Below are 27,141 nucleotides of genomic sequence, written 5' to 3' on the forward strand. Positions count from 1 at the left end.
TTTTTTTTTTTTTAACAATCGTTGCTACTCACAATTTTATAATTTCCATTATCATCATCGAAGCCCGCATTGGCAGTTCCGTTCGTTGTGGTCTTATTGTAATTTTTGCTGGCATTTTGTCCGAAATACCAAATCTCTTTGTAAACTTTTAGTTCTTCAAATTCCACATCAGTCAAATAGTTGCGGTACTTCTTAACGAGCTCTGCGAAAATAAAAGACAATAACTTGGTTAAAAATTTCTAAACTTAAATAATGAAAAAATAAGAATAAATAGAGGGAATATAAACTCGAAAAAATAGCGCCAATAACAAAAAAAAGGAACAGTCCAGCGCCTTCGTCTTGGTCTGCAGGCTGTATCGGAGATACACCCGCTAAATTTAAACGTAGAATACGTGGTATGGTTAAGAGCATATCCAAGTCAAAAACGAAAGCACAAACTAAGAAAAAAATATCGATAACAAAAGCGATAATAAAATCGATAACAAAATCGATAAAAATATCGATAACAAAATCGTTAACTAAATCGATTACAAAATCGATTACAAAATCTATCGAAAAATCGATTACAAAATCGATAACAAAATCGATTCCAAAGTCAATAACAAAATTGATAACAAAATCTATCAAAAAATCCATTACAAAATCGGTAATAAATTCGATAAAAAAATCGATAAAACTATCGATAACAAAAGCGATGGCAATATCGATAGCAAAATCGGTAAAAAACCGATAAAAATACCGACAACAAAAGCGATAACAATATCTATAGAAAAATCGATAAAAATATTGATGACAAAAGCGACAAAAATATCGATAACAAAAGCGATAACAATATCGATAGCAAAATTGTTAAAACAATCAAGAAAAATATCGATAACAAAACCGATAAATAATCAATAATAAAATCAATAACAGAATCGATTACAAAATCGATAACAAAATCGATAAAAATATCGATCATTATATCGATAAGTTCCGAAAATATCGATAGCAAAATCAATAACAACATCGATACAAATTTCGATAACAAAATCGGTGAAAATATCGGTAACAAAACCGATAAAAATATCGATGGCAAAATCGATTAAAATATCGGCAACAAAATCGATAAAAATATCGATAACAAAACCACACAGATCCACATTAACTGAAACTTTCATATGTACGTATATATGCATTTACATATGTACATACGCTGCGATCAAAAGCCGCATTACATACGCATACATACTTTTTGTCTCCTTCCCACACTTCCAATATATGCACGTGTTTGCAAAATGATGACGAGGTGATTTTGTATGGAAAATCATTTATGCCCATATATTTGAATAAAATAAACATATATAGAAGATATCAACCAATACTTCCCATATACCAAACGAAAGGAAAACTCTTGAATTTTTGATTAAAGAAAACAAAAACAAAATCATTCGAGCGGTTTTCGAGCATTTTGGTAATGAAAAAAATTTGCAAATTTTTTCAACAATTTTTTGCCTTAAAATGCTCAATATTTGTTAAATTTATATAAAATTTGTACCCGATAATATTTCTACTGCTCCAAAGAACCTATATACCGAAAATGAAAGTTATATATGCCAACAATAAGTTGCTAGAGCACTTTAAAGGCTCAAAATTGACCCCAAAATAAGGCAATGTTTACCGTTGTTTTTACGACAGAAACCGAATTGGTTATTTACAAAAATAAATCTGTCGACAGGTTTGGAATTTTATCTTTGAAACGCCACACTTTTCTTTGAAATCGCTTTATTAGTTCTCGTGCAATAAGCGTTTTTGTGAAGCTCTAAAAATTACAACTACAACAATTGAACATAGCCCCCATACCTTAAGGTAAGACGTATTCTACGTCAAAAATCAAAGTTTAAAATTAAGTTAAATTAAAAATACACGCTTTACATTTCACGTACGCCTACTGCAAATATATCCTTAACGTAGGCTACCTTGCTACCATTTGCTAGAGACTGCTTAACATTTCCATGCATTTCCATGTGTCCTTCAAAGCCTCAAACAAACACGCATTTACGTATTTACATGTACGTCAAAACCCCGCTGCCATTTAACGCCTCTCTCCTCGCTGAGTGCATTTAAATTACGTACGAAAAAACGCAAATTTTCAATTTATTTTTACACAGGAAATCCATTTGTACTCGGATATGAATAAAATATCAGCGCACTCGTTAGCTCCGTCAAATGGAAATTCATTTAAATACAGACATACATACATACATACATAGGTACTCGCATATATGAGGAGGGCCGAATGTTCAAGAGAGATAAAACATAGAAATAAACAAATCCTATTTTATGTTCAGCCATTTCAGTAACAGTGCTGGTCGTCACTGAAAAAATGATTTAATTAATATTTTATAAGTATAATTTTTATTTGAATTTACACCCAGTAGAGTATTGGACAATTAAATTTGTAAACTTTTTAAATTTTTTTTTATTACTTTTTGTATGTATATTTGAAATTTGTGTTATCAGAATTTGTGGCATCAATATGTGACCTATGGATTCCATCGCGAAATTGTGTTTAAATGAAAACTTAAAAAAGATATACTAAAAAATTTAAATAAAAACTCCGGCTCATATACCCGTAATTGTGTATGAAACGTACATACGTGCTCCGTGGTACCATACACAGTCAGCGAACACGTTTACTCGCACGCCTTAATTTAAAAGTCATATTATTTAAAAGTAATTAAATATTTGCATGGAAAGTTTTTCTGCAGTATTCTTCACGAATATATATATTAATTTCTTCATGCATATAATAATTTCAGATTGCATTTCGAGTGTGCCAAAAAAAAAAAAAAGAAGAAGATTGGAATTTTTCTTTCGCGAATTATGGTCACCTTCCTTATAATCAATGTATTTTTTTTCATTTGGTGGCACAATAGTTTTATTGATTGGTTTGTTTTAGCAAGAAAAAAAGTTTCACCGTTTAATGTTGAAAATTTTGAAGTATCTTAAACTTTTAAAATGAAAAAATCGTTAAATTTCAAAAATTACAAAATAGCTGCGACAGATATTTTGCATGCTGCCACTTTTTAATTCGGTGGCACACTCTTGAAACTTCTCAGATATGCTTTACTTGATGCCAACTTTCACTGCCTCTAATATGAACATACAATTTGCAAACTTCCCAAAGTTATTAAAAAAGACAATGACGATTTTGTCGAGTGACAATAACAAAAATTAGTAATTTCGTTACTTTTTCGCCCAAATAACCCTTGTAAGGCTAAAATTGTTTAAATACTTGATTTATTTTTGATTGTATTTGTTTCTGCAACTTCATTAATTCAAATAAATTCAAGAATGTTTTAGCGCTTTTTTCGGGCGAGAGAAAGGAGTTATGTATACTGAAAAAGCAACTCGTAAGATTTGCTTATATAAAGCTAAGCCATAAGTGATATTCCTTTTAACTGCGCTGAAGTGATCGCTACTCAGTTTTTCCAAATCCACGATATCCAATAAGCGGGCTAAACTGGGAATATAATCAGTTATTTTGTTGGTAATCCGTTAGATCAAATACTCTCATAGAATAATGAAGACCGGGTCAAAGCTAAATATCAGTATTTTCCTCTCAGAACTTAACGAGAATGTATCATAACTCCTTTAAACCTAAAACCTATGAATATATTCGAAAAAAATTGTATACTGATTCGTTACTATATGAAAAAATTTTTTAAGGGAAACTCGGTTGTTTTGTTAAAGATCCTTCATCTGAATCGCATTCGATATGTATATATTACAACGACCTTATCGATATACGCATTCATGATTTTATCGAAATGTTTATCGGGTGTTGTTCAACATATTGATGCTGCAATCAAAATAGGTTTAAGCTGTAAAGATATCTGTCGATGTGTTCAATGGTTATATATGTACATCGAATTTGTTATCGATATATGCAGTTATAAAATTATCGAACCATTTGTCGGTTTGCCGATTTTTTCTTTTATTTTTCAATGCTTTTATGTATATTTAACACTGATGTTATCGATAAATCTATCGAACATATTTTCAATTTAATAATCGGCACTTCTATCGATACATGAATCGCCATTTTAACTGACCAATGGTGCTATCGATTAAACTATCGACTATTTATCACATTCGCTCTTTATAACTTTAACAATAATATTAACGATTTAGCAATCGACACCACTATTAACAGATTGCTCGCATGCATTGTGTATAAATTTATCGATAAACAAATCTACAGCAATAACCTATCGTGGCCCTTTCTCTTAGAAAATTCATCACTTTTATTATTGCTTGCTGGGCATCTATGCAATTCGCCAACGAAACTAAAGCGCCTTATTTATTTAATTTATTTTCACTTGCGCTTTTCACTTTTACATTTTCGCTTGACATAGCTTTAATTTCTCTTGCCTTCTGCCTTCTGCCTTTTGCCTTCTGCATTCTGCCATTCACTTTTTTTGCTATTTCTCTAGCGGCCGCAGTTATCCTTGACCTTAATATTATTTATTTAAAATTTAATTAGCAACAACGCGAAGAGCATTCAAAGAGGCAAAATGCTTGTGGTTAGCAGCGCATACAAGCGCACACTCAAGCGAGAGTTGCGAGGTATTGAATGACAGTGATGCGTATAATGCTGCTGAAACTAGCAAAAAAAAAAAATATAAAATTGAAAAAAAAAAAACTTTCACTAAATGCTATCGGTCATATCCTGCCATTGGCTGAGCGGGCCAAACGAGCAAGCGTCGAACGTTGAACGTTGAACGTCATACTAGCAGCACGAGGAAGGTGGGTTGTGGGAAATGAAATTGTTAAGCAAATAAGCGTCAAGCGTAAATAGCCTCAGCTCAGAGCGCAAATATGGTTAGCTGAACTTGAATAAATACGTTAACACACAAGGTAAATACATACACACACACACACACACACACACACACACATACGAATGAGTGCGCCCAACAAGCAGTTGAAGGACAAACTAAAACAAATCCCCAAACACACCCACACAGCGTACACTATTTCTATTTAATTTTTTTTTTTTTTTTGTATCTTTTTTGTTGTAGGTATGTATATATGTATGTATTTGTTGCACCCACCTGCCGGCGTCATCGGTGTAATGCATTTCATATTGTCACTGCTGCCACTGCCGCTGCTGCTATTCGATTTGGTCGATGAGCCCCGCTCACCGCCGCTTGTCGAGCTGTTGCCATGCGATGAGATCGTTGTCGATGATACTGGTGAACCAATATTATTGTTATTGTTGTTGTTGTTGTTGCTGTTGCTGCCGCTGCTGTTGTTTTGTTTGTTGGCATTAATTGTTTGTTGTTGTTGTTGTTGTTGTTGATTTTTGTTATTTGTATTAGTGTTGCTGTTACTGTTATTGTTGTTGTTGCCACTAATTGGGCTGCGCTGATGATGGCCATTGTGATGGCTATGGCTGTGACTATTCAAATGATTATTGTGTGCATCTAGGCAACGGCTGGAGCGCGATGAGCCACGCATTGTACCATTGCCACCACCAACAATACTACCGACACCGACACCACCACCACCACCCACGCCCCCATTGCATACATTTGGCAAATCGATGCGTGAATTCGAGAGACGATTGTCGCGATCGACAACGGCGCTAACGCGCCGCAACTTATCGTTGTCTATTTGAATCTGCAATGAGAGAGAGAGAGAGAGAGGGAGAAAATAAAAATTAAAGAACGAAATTGAGTGAAAGTGTAAATAAATTTCTGCCGAATAAAAACGATTTTGTTGTATGATTTTAGGCGAATCGTAAATGAGTGGAATAAAATATACGTATGTGTGTACATATGAGGGAGTTTTTAGTTAAAAGCTGTAGCTACAAAAACTTTTTACGAATAAGCAGAAATCTTGGGTTTCAGTCAGTGTTGCCAGATTGATGATTTGGTCGTCATTTGGAAGATTTTTAACTGTCTTGATGTTTTGACGATTTCTACAAGAAAATGATGATTTTTTCATAGGGTGCAGTTTTTTATTCCCAGTTGTTTTAACGCCGATTCTTTTAATTTTTATTTAATTTTCCAGAAAATTAATCTTTAACGCAAACTAAAAGATTTTTGTATACGTATTCTTAAAGTAGATACCAAACTTCTCCTTTCAGGACTTTCTTTTGAATTCGAAGGTTTTTTGGGAAAGGATTCCTTCACCATATATGTATATGCAATGACTAAAAAAATTTCAATAATAAGGAAAAGGAAATATGGGCATCCATTTCTACTGTGTTGCCATATGAGCAAATGTGGGAAAATTATATTTTCGCTTAGGTTTTAAGGCAATTTTCTAATTCTAAAAATCGCTTTTATACCCAAGTTTCAATGTAACCAAAACGAGTTCAATGTATTCGCAAAGCAAGACAAAGACGAACCGATAGAGTTACAAAATGGCCGAAAAATGATGGCATATGCAGACGATTCGTTCGTGAGGCCTGTTCTTCGAAATATATAATAAAATTTCATAAGGGAAATATAGTCCTTCTCCCACCAAAGAGGTGTGGTACACAAACCCAAATGAGTTAAAAAATTACAAAAGTGGTACACGAATAGTACTGGAACATTCCATGGAGTTGGAGCTGGAATAGGGAGAAGGGAGCTGAAGACATTTTCCCAGGTCCCAACCCACTGCTTGGATTTAGTAAGAGACAATTAAAGCGGGATATTTAAAACTAGCGACTAAAATACACACACCCACATTGGAATAACCTTAACGACCTTAGGAATTTGGAAAAACCTCTTCACCTTTGTATAATGCTAAAAGAGCTGAATCTGATAGGAGACAGATGAAAACTCTGTGTGGGACACTAACGAGCCAGCATAAGTGTGATAAGCATTTTAAACAATTTGGTATAATCAATACTAACAAATGTAGATTCTGCTGTTATTTTAAGGGGACAATGGAACACTTTACCGCTAACAACTAGAAGAACGAAATTCTTATGCAACTAACAGTAATACCACAGAAGGAGCTTATTCAATTTCTAAATCTAAGTACACTAAATAACGAGCACCTTATTAGGGGGGTGGGGGGAAATAGATCAATCTGCTCGCGGTGTTATAAGAGTGCGGGCCCTCACTCACCACTCACCATACATATATGTATGTAATATATACCATGCTCTTAAGCAGCAACTTGTAGGCACTGGAGCACAATACTTAAAAAAGACTTAGAATACAGGAAATTGAAAATTTCAAAGGAAAAAGGATTTAATCTTGGCGAAAAAGTTATTTTTGGTTGAATCTCATCATCAAATGATCACAGGGGTAGAATTATTAGCAAAGACATTTGCCTTGTAATTAAACAATGTCCCTTAAAAGTAAGTTATTATTATAAGCAATATGCAACCCCTAAAGTGCTCTCATCTTCGTAACCATCTGCCCTATATGGGAAGGCTTTTGATGTAGCCTAGAACTTACAAGAGCTTTTTTCCATGTTTCCAAACGGATTAGAAGAGCTTCACACTCACAGAGGATGTGTTCTGGCATTTCTTCGTCCAGCTCACAAAATCGACAGTCGTTTGTTTCTGAGAGGTTCATTTTACTAAGATGGTAATGAAGGGAGCAGTGTCCCGTGTAGTACCCAGTCAGAGTTTTAAGGTCCTCTTTGCTTAAATTAAGTAGTTCCTTTGAAGCTTCATTTGAAATACAGATAAATCGCTTGGCTTGCCGCTGACCTGTACCCACATTACATTCAGTTCCTGTTGAACATTTTTTCTGTCTAGTCATTTATGACCCCCTTTGTGTGTGCTTTGGCGAGCCCACAAAAGGGTTCCGGACCATGAAATACTGCGGTGGCTCCTCGTTGCCATCATGTCCCTCATGCCTCGATACTCATCCTAATAGAACTATATGCTTAGCTCTAGGGCCATTTGGGACACTGAAGCAGTCATGTGCTAGCCGATAATTCGTTTTGTGGCACTTAAGTGTCAGTAGGGCTGCCTAACTATCCGAAAAAATTGCAAGATAAACAGATTTCGAAGATGTGCATTCTCTGCCGCAAATTTCTATTGCATGAACCTTCGCTTGAATGACGGTGAGTTAGGTACCCATTCGTATAGATTTTTTGAAGTGGGGCCAAATATGCCAGGCCCAGTTTTACCATCATCAAGTTCGGATCCATCTATGTACCAAACCTTCCCTTTTGGTTTGGGTTTTAGAGTAAAGCAAATGCAAAATAAAATTAGAAAGGGAACTGTTTTGGAAAACTCTTCTCTTTAGTACGAAACTGCTGCTCAAGAGTTTGAAATTTTGATGAATTTTGTATTAACGCTTTTTCTACCGCCCGCGTCCAATGGACCCGAATGAGATTTTCAATGTCTGATGATTTTGAACTCCGTAACTGCTTTACTTTGCATATTTTCATGTAGTCTATTCTTTAAATATATATATAATTTTTTTTTTTTATATGCAATTGGTATTGTTATTGCAAATCTAGCGGGAACTACCAGCCCGGGTCCGTTGAACCCACATTGTTGCTTGCATAGGGCTCCAATGGTAGACAAAGGTTTAAAACGCCAAAAGGTTTTTAGTTTTTTACTAAGATAAGCTTGATAGTAAGAAAACGATAGGCTGGATTATGCTTTGTTTCCCTCTACTTTTTTTTTTTTACAAAATAATTGTGCTAGCACCCGAATTTCTACCTACATACTTTGTATCTAAACAAGTGATGAACAAAAAATTATATAACGAGTGCTTTAAGTCTAAATTTTCATTTGATTTGTGAAGTAATATAAATTAACTCGTTCATGCTTAAATATTTTGTATATAGGAAATAAAAATTCTACTCACCGGCATTTCGCAACGATCCAACATTTTCCAATATTCTCAAATTGAGAATGTTTTACAAGAATCCTCAAGGATTTTACTTTTATAGTACAGTTTAAGGAAATTTGTCTAGTTTTACCGGACACGCGTACATTTGCGATTTGTGTTGCGGAGAGCTGAAATAAATGAAAGCGGAAACTTTGATTAGTACATATGTAGTAGTTAAATAAAAATAAACTAGTTTTTAAAAATAATAGCGGATCTAATATCTTATCTTACTTTGCTATGCTTTAAGATTTTGCATCAAACTATAAGTGTCCACAACAGCTAAATTATGCCATTATTTTCACAATCAAAAGCTCAATATTTGCAGCAATTGATAAAGGTTTCGAGAAAAGTTAAACAGGGCATATTTCGGATAGGGTTGCCAACTGGATAAAATCTAATTCAATTTTATATATACATAACGCAGAATTATTGGTGAGGATTGCTAGCTGTTTGGAAAAGTAAACGATAAGTACGTTAAGTAAAATATCTCAATATTGTTAAAAACAAATTTTTATTGAAGTTGCCACCTATTTAAATTTTTCGTGAAATTTTTTTTTTTAATTTAGTATAAAATATAGCTCAGTAAACGTGAAGATGTTTTGGAAAGGTTTCACGCTCAACCTTTATTAAACAGAGTTGCCACTTGCCTTAAAAAATGGATGAAAATGTTTTTTTTTTGTGTGCAATTTTTGGAGAAAATTAATCGCTTAAGTCTGAAAATTTTTGAATTCCATTGCTACTTGAATGTAAAAGTAGTAGTTTCGCCGCCAAATGCCCCTTTTTTTCAATCTTCTCACAAAACTTCTTTATAGAATCGATGCATTTTACATAAAAAAAGATACATCGGTAAAAAATATTGCATAAAAATATCTTTACTAAGCCGTTTTTATTTACCAACCTGCGTTTAAATACATATTTTTCTATACTCACATACTTATGGCCCTAGAAGGGTTAAGAAGTATAAATTAATAGTTTCTTTTAAATTAGCTTAGTATATAAAGTTCTCACGCCAAACTATGTACATTAGGGTGATCCAAAAACAGTAAAGTCGGAATTTTAATGCGCTCACCCCCTAGGATTGTTCTATATCAAAAAAAAAAAATTATACGCCAATTTTTTTATTTTGAAATCAAAAAATATTTACAGATCGCTCAAAGCGCTCAAAGTTTTCCATGCATTTTTATATGGGAAAATAAAATATTTCGTAGAAATGGTATAGAATTCTCGAAAATCAATATTTTTCGATCGGAAAACTGTAGTTCTCTTCCGGAGACTTTCAATAATAATACATAATTGTTTATTTAGTCCTTTTTAAATACTAACGATTTTTTATTGGTCCCCCCATTGCATTTTTGGGAATTTTAGGTGGACCTATAAATTATAGTTGCGATGAAAAAATGATTAAATATACAATGGGGTATTATTATTGGGAATCTCCTGCAGATAAACAGAGTTTTCCGATAGAAAAATATTGATTTTTAAAAATTCTATACCATTTCACTTTGGGCGCTTTGAGTGACGTCTAAATATATTTTGATTTCAAAATAAAAAATAGGGGTATATTTTTCTTCCGAACTTTATTTGTTTTGTTGTTTTGTTTTTATGCATTTTTGGACCACCCTAATGAGCACACATATACAAAACTATTTTTACGCTTTTTATTGAAACACATTTCATCCAATCGCCTTTTTAAGCGTTTTCACTGCAAAAATGTCAAAAACAATCGAAAATTGAGAAAATGACGAACGCACAAGCAAATGTTTTTTTTTTTAATTTATTGCGAAATTTTCCAAAAAAATAAAAAAACAAATGGTAGTCATTGTAAACACCGATTGCAGCACTTTAAATGCCATTAGACAAGGTAAATAATGATGAAAAAACGATGCTGTTATTGTTGCTGTTGTTTCTCCGCCATGCTGCCATGCTGCCACTTCTCTATTGTAAATTCATTAGTTGCGTTGTTGACTTCCCCTTTTGCCTGCGTCAAGTTTATGCTGCTTGTTGACGCTTCAACACGCCAACCAAAATCGAAAATGTCAGAGAAGGTGGCGCAGCGTGCCTGCCTGTTAGATTGACTGAGTGACTGACTGACTGCCTGCCTGCTCGCTGTCTGCCTATGCGCTCAAATCGTGCTGCGCATGCGCATTAGCGTACATAAACCACAACTCATTGGCTTTTCATTGCTTTCATTGTCGCTGTTAACAAAACACTGCAAAATGGGATGCGGTCGCTCTAGCCGAGCTATGTATGTATGTATGTAACAAAACGCCTGCCTGTCAATTTTACTGGTTGACTGACTAACTCGTTAAGTTTAATGCGCGCTTCAGCGTGGATGCAGCGGTAAATGGTTGCAGGTATCGTTTGGCTTTTGTTGTGGCCGATAGCTTGCTTGAATGGTGGTAACCATATGAATGAGTGATTTACTTTTGTAATGCAGCTTGTTTTTGGTTGATTTTTTTTTTTTTTTTGTTTTTTTTTAAGTTTTTCGTAAGGCGTCACTTCGCGTCACGTAGTCTGCTATTTACAGCTGTTGTTGTTCGTTTAGCGGCAGCAGCTGTTGGTTATTGCAACTAGTAATTGTTGCTTACTACTCAATGGCATTGCTGTAGTTGTTACGTGTATTTATTGTTGTTGTGCATTCATGCTTCCCAGTGCAAGCTGCACCCAAATTGTCTGCTGCTTTCAACTTACTTACATTTCATATTTCGCGTAAGTGGCTTGTAAAAAATTATTACAATTTTCTTCTTTATTAAAAATGTCAATAAATTGGTTGATAGTTTTCGAACGCAAGTCATTTGTATGCAGCGTGCAACGTGAATGTGGTATCTGATGGATGATTGGCTGTTAAGGCGAAGAGTAGGAAATAAATTGGTAGGAGAGTAGAAAGCAGATGGGACAAATGAGGCAAGCGCGATGGAAGGCAGCAATTAGTTGAGTTGTCGCTTCATTCATGCAGGACAGGCGTTTTATATACCAGAATCAAAAAAAAATTGTATAAAAAAATATTTTTTTTATTTGAAAACGGAATTACATAGAGCAAATTCGATAATTCCATATCTGAATATTGGAAAATTAAAAAAGGAAGTATCACGAGTCTCACCCTCGAGCTCTTCGCCTGCGATAGGTGGCGTTAGTCTTCGGCGATTGAATTCAAGGGGTGAGAGCCGACGAAGTCTTAGATTGATGCTCGCTGAATGGCCGCCTGCCCATAATAAACCATATTTCTATAGTCGGTCTGGTCTGGTGTATTCTTAGTTCCAAGATAGTCGGTTATGCATGCTCGAGTTTTATCCGACAAAGGAAAGGTTAGACCAGTGAACCTCATTTAATGTGAATTGTTACCTTTTTATCGTATTGAAATTCTGGTCACGATTTCTAACTAACAGTGAGTATTTCTGTAGATAAAATAAGTAGACTAAAACCAGTTTCTTGGATTGTTTTTTTATTTGAAAATGGGAAACCCGTTTTAGTAAATTGCCACTTCTCGAATAACTCGAAAACCGAATAATCGAGCACACTAAGCAGAACGTATTTTGAATTTTTTCACAAATATTAACCGCCTTTGTTTTTATAAGCTGACTAAGTTGGTTGTTATTTTAGGTCATTCCTTTTTTCAGCTTAGTTAATTTCATAATTTCGTTTTATTTGCTTTTATTCCGTTGCATTTCTTCTCATTTCATTCTGCTTCGTTTACTTATTTTTGTTCCTTTTCATTTCGTTTCATAACATTTCTTTTTAACTCACTTCGATTTTATTTTATTTTATTGCGTTTTATTTGATTTTATTCCATTCCATTTTATTTAATCTCATTCCTATTCATTTCATTTAATTCCGTTCATCTCATGTCAATCCGTTTCATTTCATTTTGTCCCATTTCACTTTATCCCATTTCATTTCATATCATCCTGTTGAATTCCATTTAATTTCATATCGTTCCGTTTCATTATTTTTCTTTTCATATCATTCCGATTCATTTCAATTCGTTCCATTTCACTTTATTCCATTTCATTTCATATTAATCCGTTTCATTTTATATCATTCTGTTTCATTCCATTTAATTTTATATCGTTCCGTTTCATTCCTTTTCATTTAAGTGAAGTGAAACGGAGTGAAATGAAGTTAATTGACATGAATCGGAATTAAATGAATTAAAACGGAAGGATATGTTTCTTTGTTTCGTTTCGTTTCTTCTATGTATATCCATTTAATTTATTCTGACTTTATTTAATATAAATTAATTTTATTTCGTTTTATTTTAGTATATTTGTAATGTTTTCATTTAATTTTTTTTTTTTATTTTAATTTTTTGCTTTTCTTCTTTATTCTACCTATACATACATATAGTGGATTCTATTGAACTCCACAAAACACCATTTCGCAAAATTCCACTTTTCTTTTTGCCCAACAAAAGCCTTGCTTTTTGACAAGTTCCTTCATCTCATTCCCCTTCATAATGTATGCTCTTTGCTAGGTAAACAACAAGTCAACATTCAACAGACAGCCATAGAGGCATTTAAACATAAACATAAACTTTTACTTACATACATATACATATATCTAACTTAGAACGAGAAAGGGTTAAAAATCGGTTATGCGCGCTCATTAATTTTATTTACTACCCCTCCCCCACTTTTCTCTCACGCACACACACACATACAAATAACCAAAACTACACTTCAAAAAAAGTACAGCATCGACATCAGTCAACTCAATACATCTCGCACGCAAGCATTCGTCTTTTAACAGTTGCACTTCGTCTCCCTTTCACCTCCATACACAACGAGTATCAGCTACTTTGAGTCACAACCACCACTCGCACCAGAGAATGCATTGATGTGCGTCGCATTGAAGGGTTAACCTCACTCTGACTATTTTACCATTCATTTCTATGAACATTTGTTTTCTGTCATGTTCATTAGTTGTTTTTGTGTTTTTGATTTTGTATTACCTGCAATTTGTGTGACAAGTTGGCGTGCAGCTCACAGACTGTGTTCAGCTGGTGGATTGGCAGTCAAATATTTCCCTATACACCCATTTTTTCTGCGATGCCGTCGTTTGAGATATCTATGTACATATATACTAACTAGTCACTGTGTTATGCCAGTATCCTACACACAGGCAGTGAAATTTAACGAGGCAAACAACAAAAAAAAAAAAAAAACTATTTTTCCATTGTTGGTTTGGCTGCACCGCGTATTTTTGCCTGCCGCTTTTGGTCTTTTTTTAGTCGGAAATTGTGGTAAAACTTTTGACATTAAAGTTTTTGTACAGCGAGTGCGTGATTTGCATTTGCATCGGTGATGTGCTAAAGTAGCAACGGTAGGGGGAGGTTGGTATTCAAATACATAAGTAACTTTATTGCCTGTTTTACTGTGCAGCTAAGTGGGTACATATGTTTGGATTTATGTTTTGTGGTTTGGTAATTGCCGCTGAGTTAGTTTGTGGTTATTTAGTTAGTCACTTATTGCCGGTTATTGAAAATTGTATACATAAAATAGAATTCGTAACGAAGAGGCAATTGAAAATATTTTATTGCTAAGGAAAAAGAGTCATAACTGTGCTGGAAGCTGACTTTACTGATGCAAATGCGAAAAAATTGCAGACGTTTTTATAACTATTCGAATATCAAAATTAACGATAATTTTGCTTATTTTAAAGTCGAGGTAGAAATTAAAATGTCACCAAAGGCCGCTGTGACCCAAATGTCTTTCTGAAGATTTTCTGACTAGTCAAATTCAAGGGAGACTGGCATATTCCAAGGGCCGATTGTATGGCCCCTGAGTAGACTAAAGTCTGCTCACAGACTGGCTTAAGGAGTGGTGGGAAGACAGTTGTCTATTCTCACCTTAGCTCGAGTTCTCATCCTTTCCTTGGGTTTTGACTTTCCTTCGGCTGGTATCTAGTCTAGTCTGGGCACGAATAGCGCTCGGGGCAAATTCCCTTTCTGAATAGCTCCTAGGATCAGGCAGGTAACGTGAATGAGTTTAGCGAAGCCAGTATAAAATTCTTGTTCACCTAAGGGAAGAATGGGCTAAACCAACTATTCGCATGGCAGCGAGAACTCCCGATCTTCGAATATCAACAAAACTATTACTATTAAAAATTTAACCTCCTCTGTGCTGAAACTCTCTGTTCGTGTTGCCCTCCGTACCTGCCTCCTGCCTTGCAAATGGCTGCAGTTAAGGTTTGTGAGAGAGAGAGTTTATTTTGAGTCTGCCACTCCATAAAATCTTTAAATGAATAAAATTTCAGAGAGTACTTTTGCCACCCTCTTCCTACTTCCCGGAAGGCTTTAATAGGTTTCTTTTCTAAGAAAAGACTCGACAAGTTGTTGTACATCTCAGGTCCCGGCTGAAGTACACAAAATTCAGAACTATGACAACAGACTTAAGCTCGTTATGCTCGTACTAGTGATGCATAGAACCGAAAACCCGGAACTGGAGAACCGATTACTTTAGATAACCGACCGGTCGGGTTTATACAAGAACCGAAAAACCGAACGGAAACTAGATTCCAAAAGACTCGACAATCGATTTCGCAAGAACCGAAAATCGATTCTAAAAGATTGAAAAAACAATCCGGGACGAACCGAGAATCAATTCCTAAAGAACCGAAACTCGATTTCTCGTTGTTTTTGATGTTGTCAACTTGGAGCTTTCAAATCGCTTTGGAAAACACAAATATCAACTAACCAATGAATGTAATATATTTATTTATTTTCTTTACTTTTATAAATCTGTTTTAAACTATTTCGATAGGACCTTTTTCCGTTACTCTTGTTTTGACAACCGCAACCGCTACAAATTCCTGGTTCTTCTTAGAACCGGATCCGACAGAGGTACGCAGTTTTCTTCATTGGAATTACTTTTCAAAGCAGTTTTCCTTTATCAATAAACTGAAAATCTGCCCAATTCGAATGTTTACTACCATTCGGCAGGAGCAAAATTCTAACACTGAAGAAACTTCCGCTTACTGCAGATGCCCCTCGGCCATCGATGGCAATTTTTCAAGTGTGCTTCTGACCAACAATGTGCAACAACCGTTTTGAGGCGCCATGAAACTGTAGTTCGCCGCTAAATTTTTAATTAAAGCTTCTCAAAATTGGCAACAGATACCTTAGCTATCAGTTCACTCGCTTGTTCGTTCAAGCGCCCAAAATTTGAACGCAATTCTCAGCCTGCTTATGACAAAAAATGTATTAACAGCACAAGGCCAATGCCTCTTTTGTTTGCAAAAATGTTATCAATGGTTGGTCCAGATTAATAAATAGGTAAAGTACCACTCCCACACCGAAAGAGTCTCCTTGTCATTACACGCGCCGACGATTTTCTTAATGCATAAACTTGTAATTTACACGCCTTCGGCCTTTACAAAAAAATCCAAAACCAAAACAAAACAAATCCGCGGAAATACTAATGTGTTATTCGTCGCTCTCATTTAGAGTAATAAATAAATATGGAGACTAAAAAAAAACGCGAGAAAGAAAATCCGTTTTTACAACGGTAAAAAGTTTTTGCCACCCACAACAACAACCTACATACAAGCTTGTAATTGCTACCGGCAACTGCTTAGCTATTTGGTATTTTTGTTTTTCCAACCGGCTTGTGCCACTTCTATTGTTTTTTCCGGTATTTTGCTACACCAGCAGAGCATTTCAAGTGTCACCACAGGCCACTGGACATACAAAATGTTCTCAACAAAAACAAGCTAGAGAAGTAGACAGGGCAAAAGCAAAAAAAAAAAACAAATTTGAATAATGTCTTTTTTTTCGTAGCAATTAGGTCTTCTCCGGTTGATATTCAAATGTACATATGATTGTATTTACATATAGCCACTTTTATAAATACTTATCTATGTACATATTTATGCTTTTAGTACCAAACGAGCCTCCATGTCAGCCAAGTGCATTGACCAGCTAGCCAACTGGCCGACCGAGCGCGCTACCAATAATCAACTGTCCCAGTTGTCGTGAAGGGTGCTTTTGACCTGCTTCATTTTCATTTACGACTTTTTTGTTTTTATTTTCGTATTTTCGCGCTGTTTGTTGTGTTCGGTTGGCGTATTTAAGCACTTAAAAGGCGGCCAATGGAACGCTTTAGGGCATGTGGGTACTTTTAAAGGAAATAGCTTTGGTGTTTTTGTTATTTTTGTCGCTGTTATTCTTGTCATTGTTGCCAATTGGTAATTCTTATAAGTGTCCCATTTGCAAATGCCAAAGTCTTCCATTTACTGGCTGTTCCACTTGCATTTCGACACAAAAAAAGTGTCAAACTGTTGCTTCTCGATCAGTTATTAACCCCTTTGGCATTTTTTATACATTAATCGGTATATATTGCAATGGATTCGGGTTAATGTTTTCCTTAGTAGCGCACATATTTAGTCCACTTTTTTGTAGTGGTGAAAGTAATTGCAAAACTGTCACAATGTGGCAATGTGTTAGGTATTGAAAAAAATGACAGATATACTTTTAGGGTTGGAGATCCGAACCGCTTAAGCATCAACTCACTTGAGGAGCGGTCTGAATTCGACATTTTTTTAAATTTATTTTATTTAAATTATTTAAACTAGTGTTCGCCCAGCGGTTGAAATTCAACCGATAAAATTAGGGATTGTTTATGTGAGTTGAATGAGCTGAAAAAACATTAGTTGGAATGGGTTAAGTGGAGGGGAGTTTAGCTTAGCACTTAGCATACCACTAAACCATAAAATAAGATTAAATAACATAACATATGAAGCATAACACACCACAATATAACATCGCATAATCTTCAGTTGTATTTCCTTTTTATCGCTATCACTTTCTTCCTCTCTATCTAAATCTTATTTATTTTGGTTCACTTTATGCCGAATGATGTTGCCTTTGATGCCACATCAAGTGATATCATTTCATGTAGTGAAATTGGGTGTGGTGAGTTGCGGTATGATGGAATTGGGTGTGGGAGTTACGGTGTGGTGAGTTAAGGTGTGGTGAGAAAGTTGAGGTGTGGTGAATTAAGGTGTGGTGGATTTAGGTGTGGTGAGTTGAGGTGTGGAGAGTTAAGGTGTGGTGAGAAAGTTGAGGTGTGGTGAGTTAAGGTGTGGTGGATTTAGGTGTGGGGGTTAAGGTGTGGTGAGTTGAGGTGTGGTGAATTGGGTGTGGTGAATTTAGGTGTGGGGAGTTAAGGTGTGGTGAATTAATGTGTGGTGAGCTCAGGTGGAGTAAGTTTTTAAGCGGATGTGAGATGAGTTGAGGTAAGTTAAGTTAAGGGGTTATGATCTTTATCCTTATCTTCATCTTCATCTTCGTCTTCATTTTCTTCCTCGTCTTGGTCTTCATCTTCTTCTTCATCTTTATCTTTTCCTTTATCCTGATCTAAATATGTCCGTTATTTTCTTCATTTACATATTCACCCCACCATTGTTATTGGGTTAGGTATTTAAATTTTCCTTCCTCTTTGTCTTTATATTTAGGTTTCTTTACTTTTATTTTAATTTCTTTATTTATCCCTTTCTTCTTCTCCATACTCAACTTTACCTTCTTCCTTTTTTGAGTCTAATCTATTCATGTACATACATACATACATCTTATTCCTAAACTGCTTAGCACGTTTTTTAATTCACTATCAATATTAAAGCATACATTTAGGAGGCATTTCCGCCCCAACCATGTACATGTATGGTACTTGTATTGGTGTGACTTTTGAATTGATTTTTTCGCTCTATTTTAAACTAATTTGAAATTTTAAAAATTGCCTGCACATCAGCATCAAAATACCTTTCTAATGATATATAATTGTTTATACCTTAGAAGTAGAGTTTAGCCGTAAAAGGGGTGTAAAGGAACATGATTGCCTATTTATATAATTGATTTAATTTTACTTTATTTTATATTAATTTATTATTATTTATTAATTAAATTTAATTTAATTTTATTTTTTTTATATCATTTTATTTTAGGTATTTTAATTTATTTTATTTTGTTTTATTTTATTTTATTTTATTTTATTTTATTTTATTTTATTTTATTTTATTTTATTTTATTTTATTTTATTTTATTTTATTTTATTTTATTTTATTTTATTTTATTTTATTTTATTTTATTTTATTTTATTTTATTTTATTTTATTTTATTTTAATTTATTTTATTTATTTTATTATTTTATTTTATTTTATTTTATTTTACTTTATTTTATTTTATTTTATTTATTTATTATTTCTTACACTCTACCCATATTTTGGCATCTTGACATTAAAGCTTATTTAATGATGTCATTGACGTGAAGTTTTTGTGCAATTTTTTACTCGTAATCGCTAATAGAGCAAAAATTGCATAAGTTCTTTCAATGTCAGCGAAAACAAATGAAGACAAACGCACTACAAAGAGTACTTACTTGGCTAGCAACAATTGAAAATAAAATTAAATAAAACGAAATTAAAAAGTTTCGAAGGTCCCCCAGCTAAAGTCCGCCAAAATTTGGTAGCTGGGGCGTTGTGGGTTGTGGGTGTCAAAGTAATCAGCCAAGTAAAGATATAAATATGTGACTCAAATTACAAAAAAAAAAAATTAAACAAATACATTTAATTAACCACGGCACTTCTGAAATGTTAAACATTATTTGCTTTTTGTGACAAATATTACGCACAAAATTATTAACCAAATATTTATTTAGTTAACTTCAGCCAAAAAAGCATTGATAGCAAGTGGTTGCTTATTTAAATTATTTATTTTTAATTACTTTGAGCCACAAATCTCTGTTTTCAGTTAATAATAACTGCATGTTTTTGTAGGCCATCGCAAGCTTATATCACAGCAAATTGAGTGCTACTTTGTTCGGGAGCCGCCCACCACTCTTCCTCCACTCTATTTTTATTTTTTTAATTTCTTGCTCTATGTTTTGCTTGCTAATTGCTTGCTGTTGTTTGACTGCTATTTTCATTATTATTGCCCACTGACAAATATTTTTTTTTTTTCATGCATGCACATACTTACATACATATGTATGTAGTACGAATATATCAAAGGCATTGTTGCAATTGCGCGGCCAATCGAAGATTTGTCGCATGCGATGACGATTGCACAAGCCTTAAGTTTTGATTTGATTTCTGAACGCCAATTATTTATACGTAGGAAACAGACATTTTTTGCTTAGTTTTTTTTTTTTTGACCTATACTTCCATACCAAAGCAAGTACCTGACAAGTGATATTTCTTACATCACAAATTGCTTGGTATATGTATGTATGTATGCATGTATGTACATAGGCTTAGCCGGGTAGGGGCAGGGGGTTGCTCGAGCCTCCCCCCCCCTAACTTTAAAATTTTCCTTATATATAAATAACATAGTACCTTGAAATGCCAGCTTAATAGGGTCGAGCCCCGCCCCCCTAAATTTCATTCTGGCTACGCCGATGTGTATGTACTTATGTATATGTATTCGCACATATGTACATTTATATGTGTGTGTGTGTAGTTAGTGTAGTTTATTAATTGACATTTTTATTTAATAATTTATTACTTTACATCTCATTGCCATTGGCTGTTTTTCAAGGCTGCCTGCCGTACTGCAGTTGTATATGAATGTATAAATGTAAATATGTAGACGTGTGTCATTATAACAAATTTTCAGGTGGGATCACTACCAGGCACAGATCTAAGATACTAATGTAAACTTTGTGCGATTTTTTATATTGAAAATATTGAATTTTTCCCAGCCAAATTTTTCAGTTAGTTATTTTTTGCAGCCCAAAACATTCTTGGGAAAAATTTTTTCCCACTCTTTTCTTTTCACTACTACAGTGATTTTGTGTGTCTTAAGATACTTTGCAAATCCTACATCTGCCATTACTGCAATCTCAGTTTCATGAACCTAATAAAGCCTGTCAAACGTGAAGTAAGTGAAAACGAAAGGAAAACGCACGAGTCAGAAAATAAACTTACGCACACACATATATGCTTCTACTACGTATGTATATGTACATTACGGTGCCTCACCAAGGAAAGTTGCGATTTTTCCTGTGGAATAACAAAATATATAATTTTTGAAGATCCCGCAAAAATATATAGGTTCACATGAGCTGGACCGATTTCAAAGTACCCCCCAAAAATCGATTTTTTTTTTTAATAAAAATTGTTTAAAAAAAATATATTTTTTTTTTTACAAAAAATCAGCTGAGATGATAGAAGAGTTTAAGCTTTAAAAGTCTGCATGAAAATGTTTAAAAATTTTAACAATATTTTAATAAACAATTAGATTTTTGGAAGTATTTTAAAATCAATCCTGCGCACGTAAATCTCAATATTTTTCCAATATACTATTTTGGCGGATATCTGAATATATAATAAGTTTTATAATCCCGATGGGAAAAGTGTACCGATTTTTTTTTTGCTTTTTTAGAGAGTGATGTACCCTAATGTACATACATTAGACATTTTGTGCGCAAAATTATTGCATGCTTATACTTTAGTCACAGGGAAATTGAAACTTTAGGTCAAGACACTACAGCTACACCAATTCGCTATTTTTGTAGTTTTGTTTTTTAATGCAACGCAAATTTTCCACCGCCTCAAACTATGTAACTCGTCAGCACATGCGTCAAGATTCTCAAGCCAACCGCCTCAAATGTTAATTTCCAAGCTTAATTACCCCCTACTTATTTTGCTTAGTAATTTTATTATATTGTAATTTACAGCAACGCCCATCTTTCATTCGCTTTCATTTGACTTTCGTTTTTGCTCTAAATTTACTACTTTTTTTTTTTTTGGTTTTGCAGTAGTAAAAACACACAAAGATAAATGAAAAACGTGTGCATGGAAAACGTGCTTTTTGAGCGAAATAAACAATATCGTTGACGTATTACCGGAAAATACGCAGCTCTTTTTTTTTAATGCATCAAATAACAGTACGTGCACTTTCGATGCATTCGAACTGAAACAAAAGCGGTAAATTTTCGGAAAAGTAACGGAAATACATAAATTTTAAATTAGCTGTATGTAGCTGAAATACGAGCACGTGGCTTTGACATAAGAGGAATTGAAAAGAAGCGAAATTAAATGCATTGAAATAAAACTAGATGAAATGAAAAGACGCGAAGTAATATAAAGTAAGAAAAAAATAAATAAATAAATAAAAAGGTAAATAATTACCCTGCTAGCCAAGCGGCAATCAGAGCTATAAGATCGATTGTGGTGCGATCGAAACTATAGTGGGACTAACTGACTCTCAGTCGCCTAGAAATACTTCCACATTAGGGCGATTTAGGTACCCGTACACAACGGCTGGAAACTGCTAAGTTCATCAATTAATAGGGAAAGTATAGGAGTTCTTGGTACAACCTGTGATCTATTCTTGCACATATAGGCTTATGAGTTGGGAAACCCCAACTTGTAAAGTTGTAAGGTCCGGTAGTATACTGCGGGCAAATAAAAGAGCTCGTGCAGCTGACTAAGCGTCAACTCTTCTTGCTGACAGGAACCTTGACAGTTCATTGTTCAATAGCAAATCATGCGGTAATCGTCTCGTGGGAATCCTCGCAGCCCCGCGAATAACGCAGCCATTCTGCTTTCTCTGAACTAAAGTTTAAACGCTTAGGATCGTATTTAATTAACAAGTTCGATGAATTTCCTATAAAAGAGGGCAATTCAGTTTTACGGCCTATGAAAGCTGATGTCGTTTCATGAAGACAAATTCAATAGCAACCATAGACAGGGAAATTTCTAAACTAGAATGACGAATCTGCAGTCAGCTTTTAGCTTCATAAGCTTGGCATGAGTGTGTGACAAGCAATGGCGGGCCTCACCACTACATAGAAAGAATCTGGCTCTGCGTAGTGGTGTTCCGATGCCAGTACTTAGAAGTATATATACTATATATATAATTTTTTGTACTTCGATGCGCGTGTACAAGGACTTCATGGGTATTGCATGGTAAGTGCAAGTATTTAATTCTTTATTAAATTTGGGAAAATAAACTGAAAAAAGTGCTGTGTGAGACAGAAGAATCAAACACAAGTAAACGATGAGTTTTACTTAACCTCTCGTGTTTCAGCACTTTCAATTTACCCCATTTCAAAATACTGTGGACTGCAGATCCATAGGTCGCTGGTTCATATCCGGCTCGAAGGACCATGAATAACTCAGTGAGAGGGGAGACCAAAACTAGTGGGTAGCAGTAGATAGCATGCATTAGGCGCCTGGTGTAAGCAGTCGCGACTAAAACGGAGGAAATGAAAAGGCATTTTCAGCTTTTCATACGCCTTTCTCCGCTGTATGTTGTTATATTGAATACGGTCTTTGAACTAAAATTTCTGGTCTGAGTACTTTCGAGTACAAGTAGAATCGAGTATTTCCTAGCGATACTTGAGTTCTCTATGCGATACTTTTAATGAGTACAGGTATCGAGTACATGGTGGTATCGGACGAATACTAGCTCTGCGTGTATTAAAGCCATTCTCTAGCTGTGCGATGAGTTTTAGTGAACGAATTCTCCAAAATTGTGTATTTCAGTTCGAAACACCAAGTGAACCACTGCTTATTATGCGAATGCCAACAAATTATTTCTTCATTAAGAATTGTTTCACGTCATTTGAGAAGTGCCGATAAACCGCTTTTATGCACACCTATGTGGGCGTATATTCAGAAGGGGTATTCTAGCTATCGCTAAGCTAAGTCTTCGTCTCCGAAATTCACTATATAAAGAAGTTGTCTGCACCCACCAAGAGTTCCGATATGCAATAATAATACTTTAGATTTTTTTCTACCTTTTTTAAATCTCAAAAAAAAAAAATCATTCAGACATTATTTTGTTTCCGACTATATTCTCTTACGAAATGGATGACAATATATGAAGCGAATAGTTATTATCAGTACCGAGCATATATTGATAGCTTAAATGAGTTAAAAACATAGAAGAGAGGTAATCAATAGGGTTAGATGTCTTAGAAGGTGTTGCACTAGCAATATTTCGGAACAAAATTAAATAAATTTGAAAACAAATTAAAATTTGTAAAGTAAAATTTTATTCATTATTCCTTTTCAGCATCAGCATTTTAGTTAATATTTTATACCTTTTGAATTTGTCTTTTAAAAATACCAGCGAACTGCACCCATCGCCACGAATCCAACCAGACACAATAGAACTTTTAAATTGCAGCATATAACGGGATTATATTTAACCTTTCGACAACCATTTGACATTTCAACGCGTTCCAGTAGCTATTATACCCTTGACAAAATGCATAGTATTTGAGTGCATAAATCTTTGCAAAAAATACCGCTATTGAGCGCCTAAAGTCTCAGAGACAGCACACTTAACCCCGCACCCATAAATGTGTACAAAAGAAGGCAACCACAAACTCACACAAAAGCGGGTCAAGACACAAGCGGGTCGAACAATTGATTTGTGTGGCATAAAATGTACGCAACTGCTGCAGAAAGAGGTGTGCGGGACAGCAGCGTCAGCGGCAACAAAGGCTCAGTAATAAAATTTGATGCACCCAACTGAGGCAGCCAAGTGTGGCAAGTGTATAAGCATTGGAAGATGGCACTACGGCTGACGACACTCCTTCAACAAGTGTCAAAGTGTTTGAAATTCAAGACCCCAAAAAAAAAGGTGCAAAAACAAAATCAAATAAAGAATTGCATGCGGCACCTTTTTTGTCACTTGTTGCAAGCAAACGCTGAAGAATTTTTTTATATGAATTTTTATGGCTTAAAAACTTACTCGAATACTAGCAATTGTGCTGTTGAATAATACATTCTGTATTCAAATACTTGCGATTTTTGCATAAATGGCTTGGATTTCGTGGATGATAAGAAGTATACTTATTTTGAAAATTTATTTTGCGCGCAAATGCCAGAGTGACTGCAGAAAAATACAGTATTTGATTTGCATGAAAATAGTAAACTAGGGATGTGCGATTAATTAATTAATCGAACAAGCTGATTTATCGAAATCTGATGAATTGATCAAGGAATAATTTTTTTTTTATTAATCAAAGTGATTAATTTCTCGATTAATTACATTTTGATCGAAAAAAAAATTAAAAAATATTCTCGGTTTTTAATTAATATTTTATGAGCAAACAGCACTCAGGAACTGATTAATCAGAATCTGGTCAATAAAATTTTTGAATTAATCAGGACTATGATTAGTGAAAAAATTAATTAATCGCACTCGCCTGTATCTTCATTTTCATAGATTTTTATTTGTATTTTCATTTTTATAGATTTTTATCGATGATATCTGTATTTTTCTCGAAATTGTTATCGATTTATATCGACTTTGTTTTTTATTAAAATTTATTTGATATTGTTTTCGATTTTTCCAATTGTTGCTATCAATTTTTCTGGATATCGTTATAGATTTTTATAGATATTGTTATCGAGTTTTATATATAGTGTTATCGATTTTTATATATATTGTTATCGACTTTTTAGAATTTATTATCGATGCTTCTACTCTGTGGCCTTTCTTTTGCTACACCTTTAACTAAAACTGCAATAATCAAAGATGAACGTATTTTTTTGCTACAAGTATATTTCTGCGCCCCATTTGCAGTTATCTATTCTTCTTCTTACCCCCTTCATCTTTCTCCATGCTACAGGCTACATTGCAGTGTCTTGCATTCTTATATTAATAAAATAAAATTTATATTTTAACTAACTACCGCATTGTTCTGTCCACTTCTCGCAATTACGACAAATTCTTCAAGCTCTGACGCTGGACATTCACCTCATAGAAACAATTTTTTTATGCTCTAATAACTACATATATGTATCTATGAATGTAATATATTCCCTTTTGAAGTGTTCATCTTCTCGTAACTGTATCATAATGCTGCTGCATATCAACGTCTCACAGTTGCGTAGTGACTTTAAATGACGACAATTGACACTTGATTGACACGTTTCAACGCTTTGAGTTAGGGAGTGTGGTAAAAAGAAAGGAAAAACAAAAAAAAAAATGATTTAAGCATTCATATGTACTGGAATATCTGTGTATAAATACATAAGTGTAGTATATAGTGTAATTGCGCGTATTAAATTGTACTCAAATGTACTGTTGACAGCGCTTTGACAAGCATTCAACATCAACACTCGCCACAAATTAAATGCAATTATAGTTACTATTTTTTTACTGATTTGAAATTTCCTCCCGTTTATGCGCTGATTGTATAAAAGTACTATATATATACAGAAATTGTTATACTGGTTTCACTGACATTTAAATTAATTAATTGTTGATTCTACTGATTAGGCAAAGTGCTGTGTGCCGGGTGTACGAACATATTTATCTACATGTGTACATATGTATATATGAATAAAAATTGTTCTTTTATATATTCGGGGAAGAAATGTAGGTCAGTTGTGATGGTTGGTGAGCAGCACTTCTCCAAAATTCAGCAGCAGCCAAGTGGAACCACTTGGCGGTTTCTAAAATATACACACTTATTAAAAACTCAAATTTTGTACATATTTACCCATGTTCTTACATACATACATACATACATATACAGGCTTGAATACTATACGAATGAGTTGCAAAACTTTTTCAGTAGCCGCAAGCCACTGAAACGCGTACACTTCTGAAAGGCTAAAATACACTGTGCGGAAATTCCGAAACCGAAAACAATTTTTTAAGGTGGAATTTGAAAATTTAAGAAAATTGTATTGCTATTCACAAGAAGGCTTCAAAGATCGGAACCTAATATGGTGTACCTAATAAAAGGTAATATCATTTTAGTCGGTTTCATCCTGTCCAAATCGAACAAGTTCTATTACAAAAATAACGGCTTCAAAATTCTGTCTTAGTAATAAGAATTTTATCTGTCAAAGAGCTTCAAGCAGCGCTTTAATTTTAAATAGTCATGTTGCGATTAAAGAGCCTAAGCTAACATTGATTATTTGTTCAAAAGTGTCGGAAACGCATAGAAGGCATTAATATCTTTCTCCCCGTCACAGTGGTTCAAAACTGGCATTTATTGTTCATAATTCACTGCAGCCCCAAATTTTCACTCAATATGATAAATTTTTTCTTTCAGATGAAAGCTTATACAATTTTCAGTAGAACAGTTGAGCCAGATTTTGGAATTTTCATTTCCTTGTATTAAATTTTTTAGTGCAAAATGCAGAAAAAGTTGCAATTTTAAAGAAAATCGATTCTTCGGTTCCAGTTAATAAATGTTGCAAAATAAAAGCTACTTGAAAACAATTGTTGAGTTCCGACAAAACGATAAAACAATTCAAAAAAAAATTTGAAATGTTATAAAAAAAAAATTTCACCAAAAAATAACCAAAAAGAACCAAGTTCCTATAGGGTATTTCT

General features: G+C 34.2%; 1 protein-coding gene across 4 annotated transcripts in view; it reads right to left on the reverse strand.

Moving 5' to 3' along the window:
• Positions 1–27,141, reverse strand: part of LOC118735866 (dual specificity tyrosine-phosphorylation-regulated kinase 2) — a 188,839-nt gene that overhangs the window by 43,702 nt on the left and 117,996 nt on the right. For all 4 annotated transcript variants that reach the window (XM_036465851.1, XM_036465849.1, XM_036465847.1 and 1 more), the window contains 3 exons: positions 8,817–8,968; positions 5,100–5,667; positions 33–202 (listed from right to left, as the gene is read on the reverse strand). In XM_036465851.1, the coding sequence (XP_036321744.1) occupies positions 33–202; positions 5,100–5,667; positions 8,817–8,840 (762 nt within the window). In that variant the 5' untranslated portion in view covers positions 8,841–8,968. The remainder of the gene's footprint in view (positions 1–32; positions 203–5,099; positions 5,668–8,816; positions 8,969–27,141) is intronic.

The sequence above is a fragment of the Rhagoletis pomonella genome, unplaced genomic scaffold, assembly GCF_013731165.1.
Source record: "Rhagoletis pomonella isolate Grant_MI unplaced genomic scaffold, Rhpom_1.0 Rhpom_scaffold_00003, whole genome shotgun sequence".
Lineage (NCBI taxonomy): Eukaryota > Metazoa > Arthropoda > Insecta > Diptera > Tephritidae > Rhagoletis > Rhagoletis pomonella.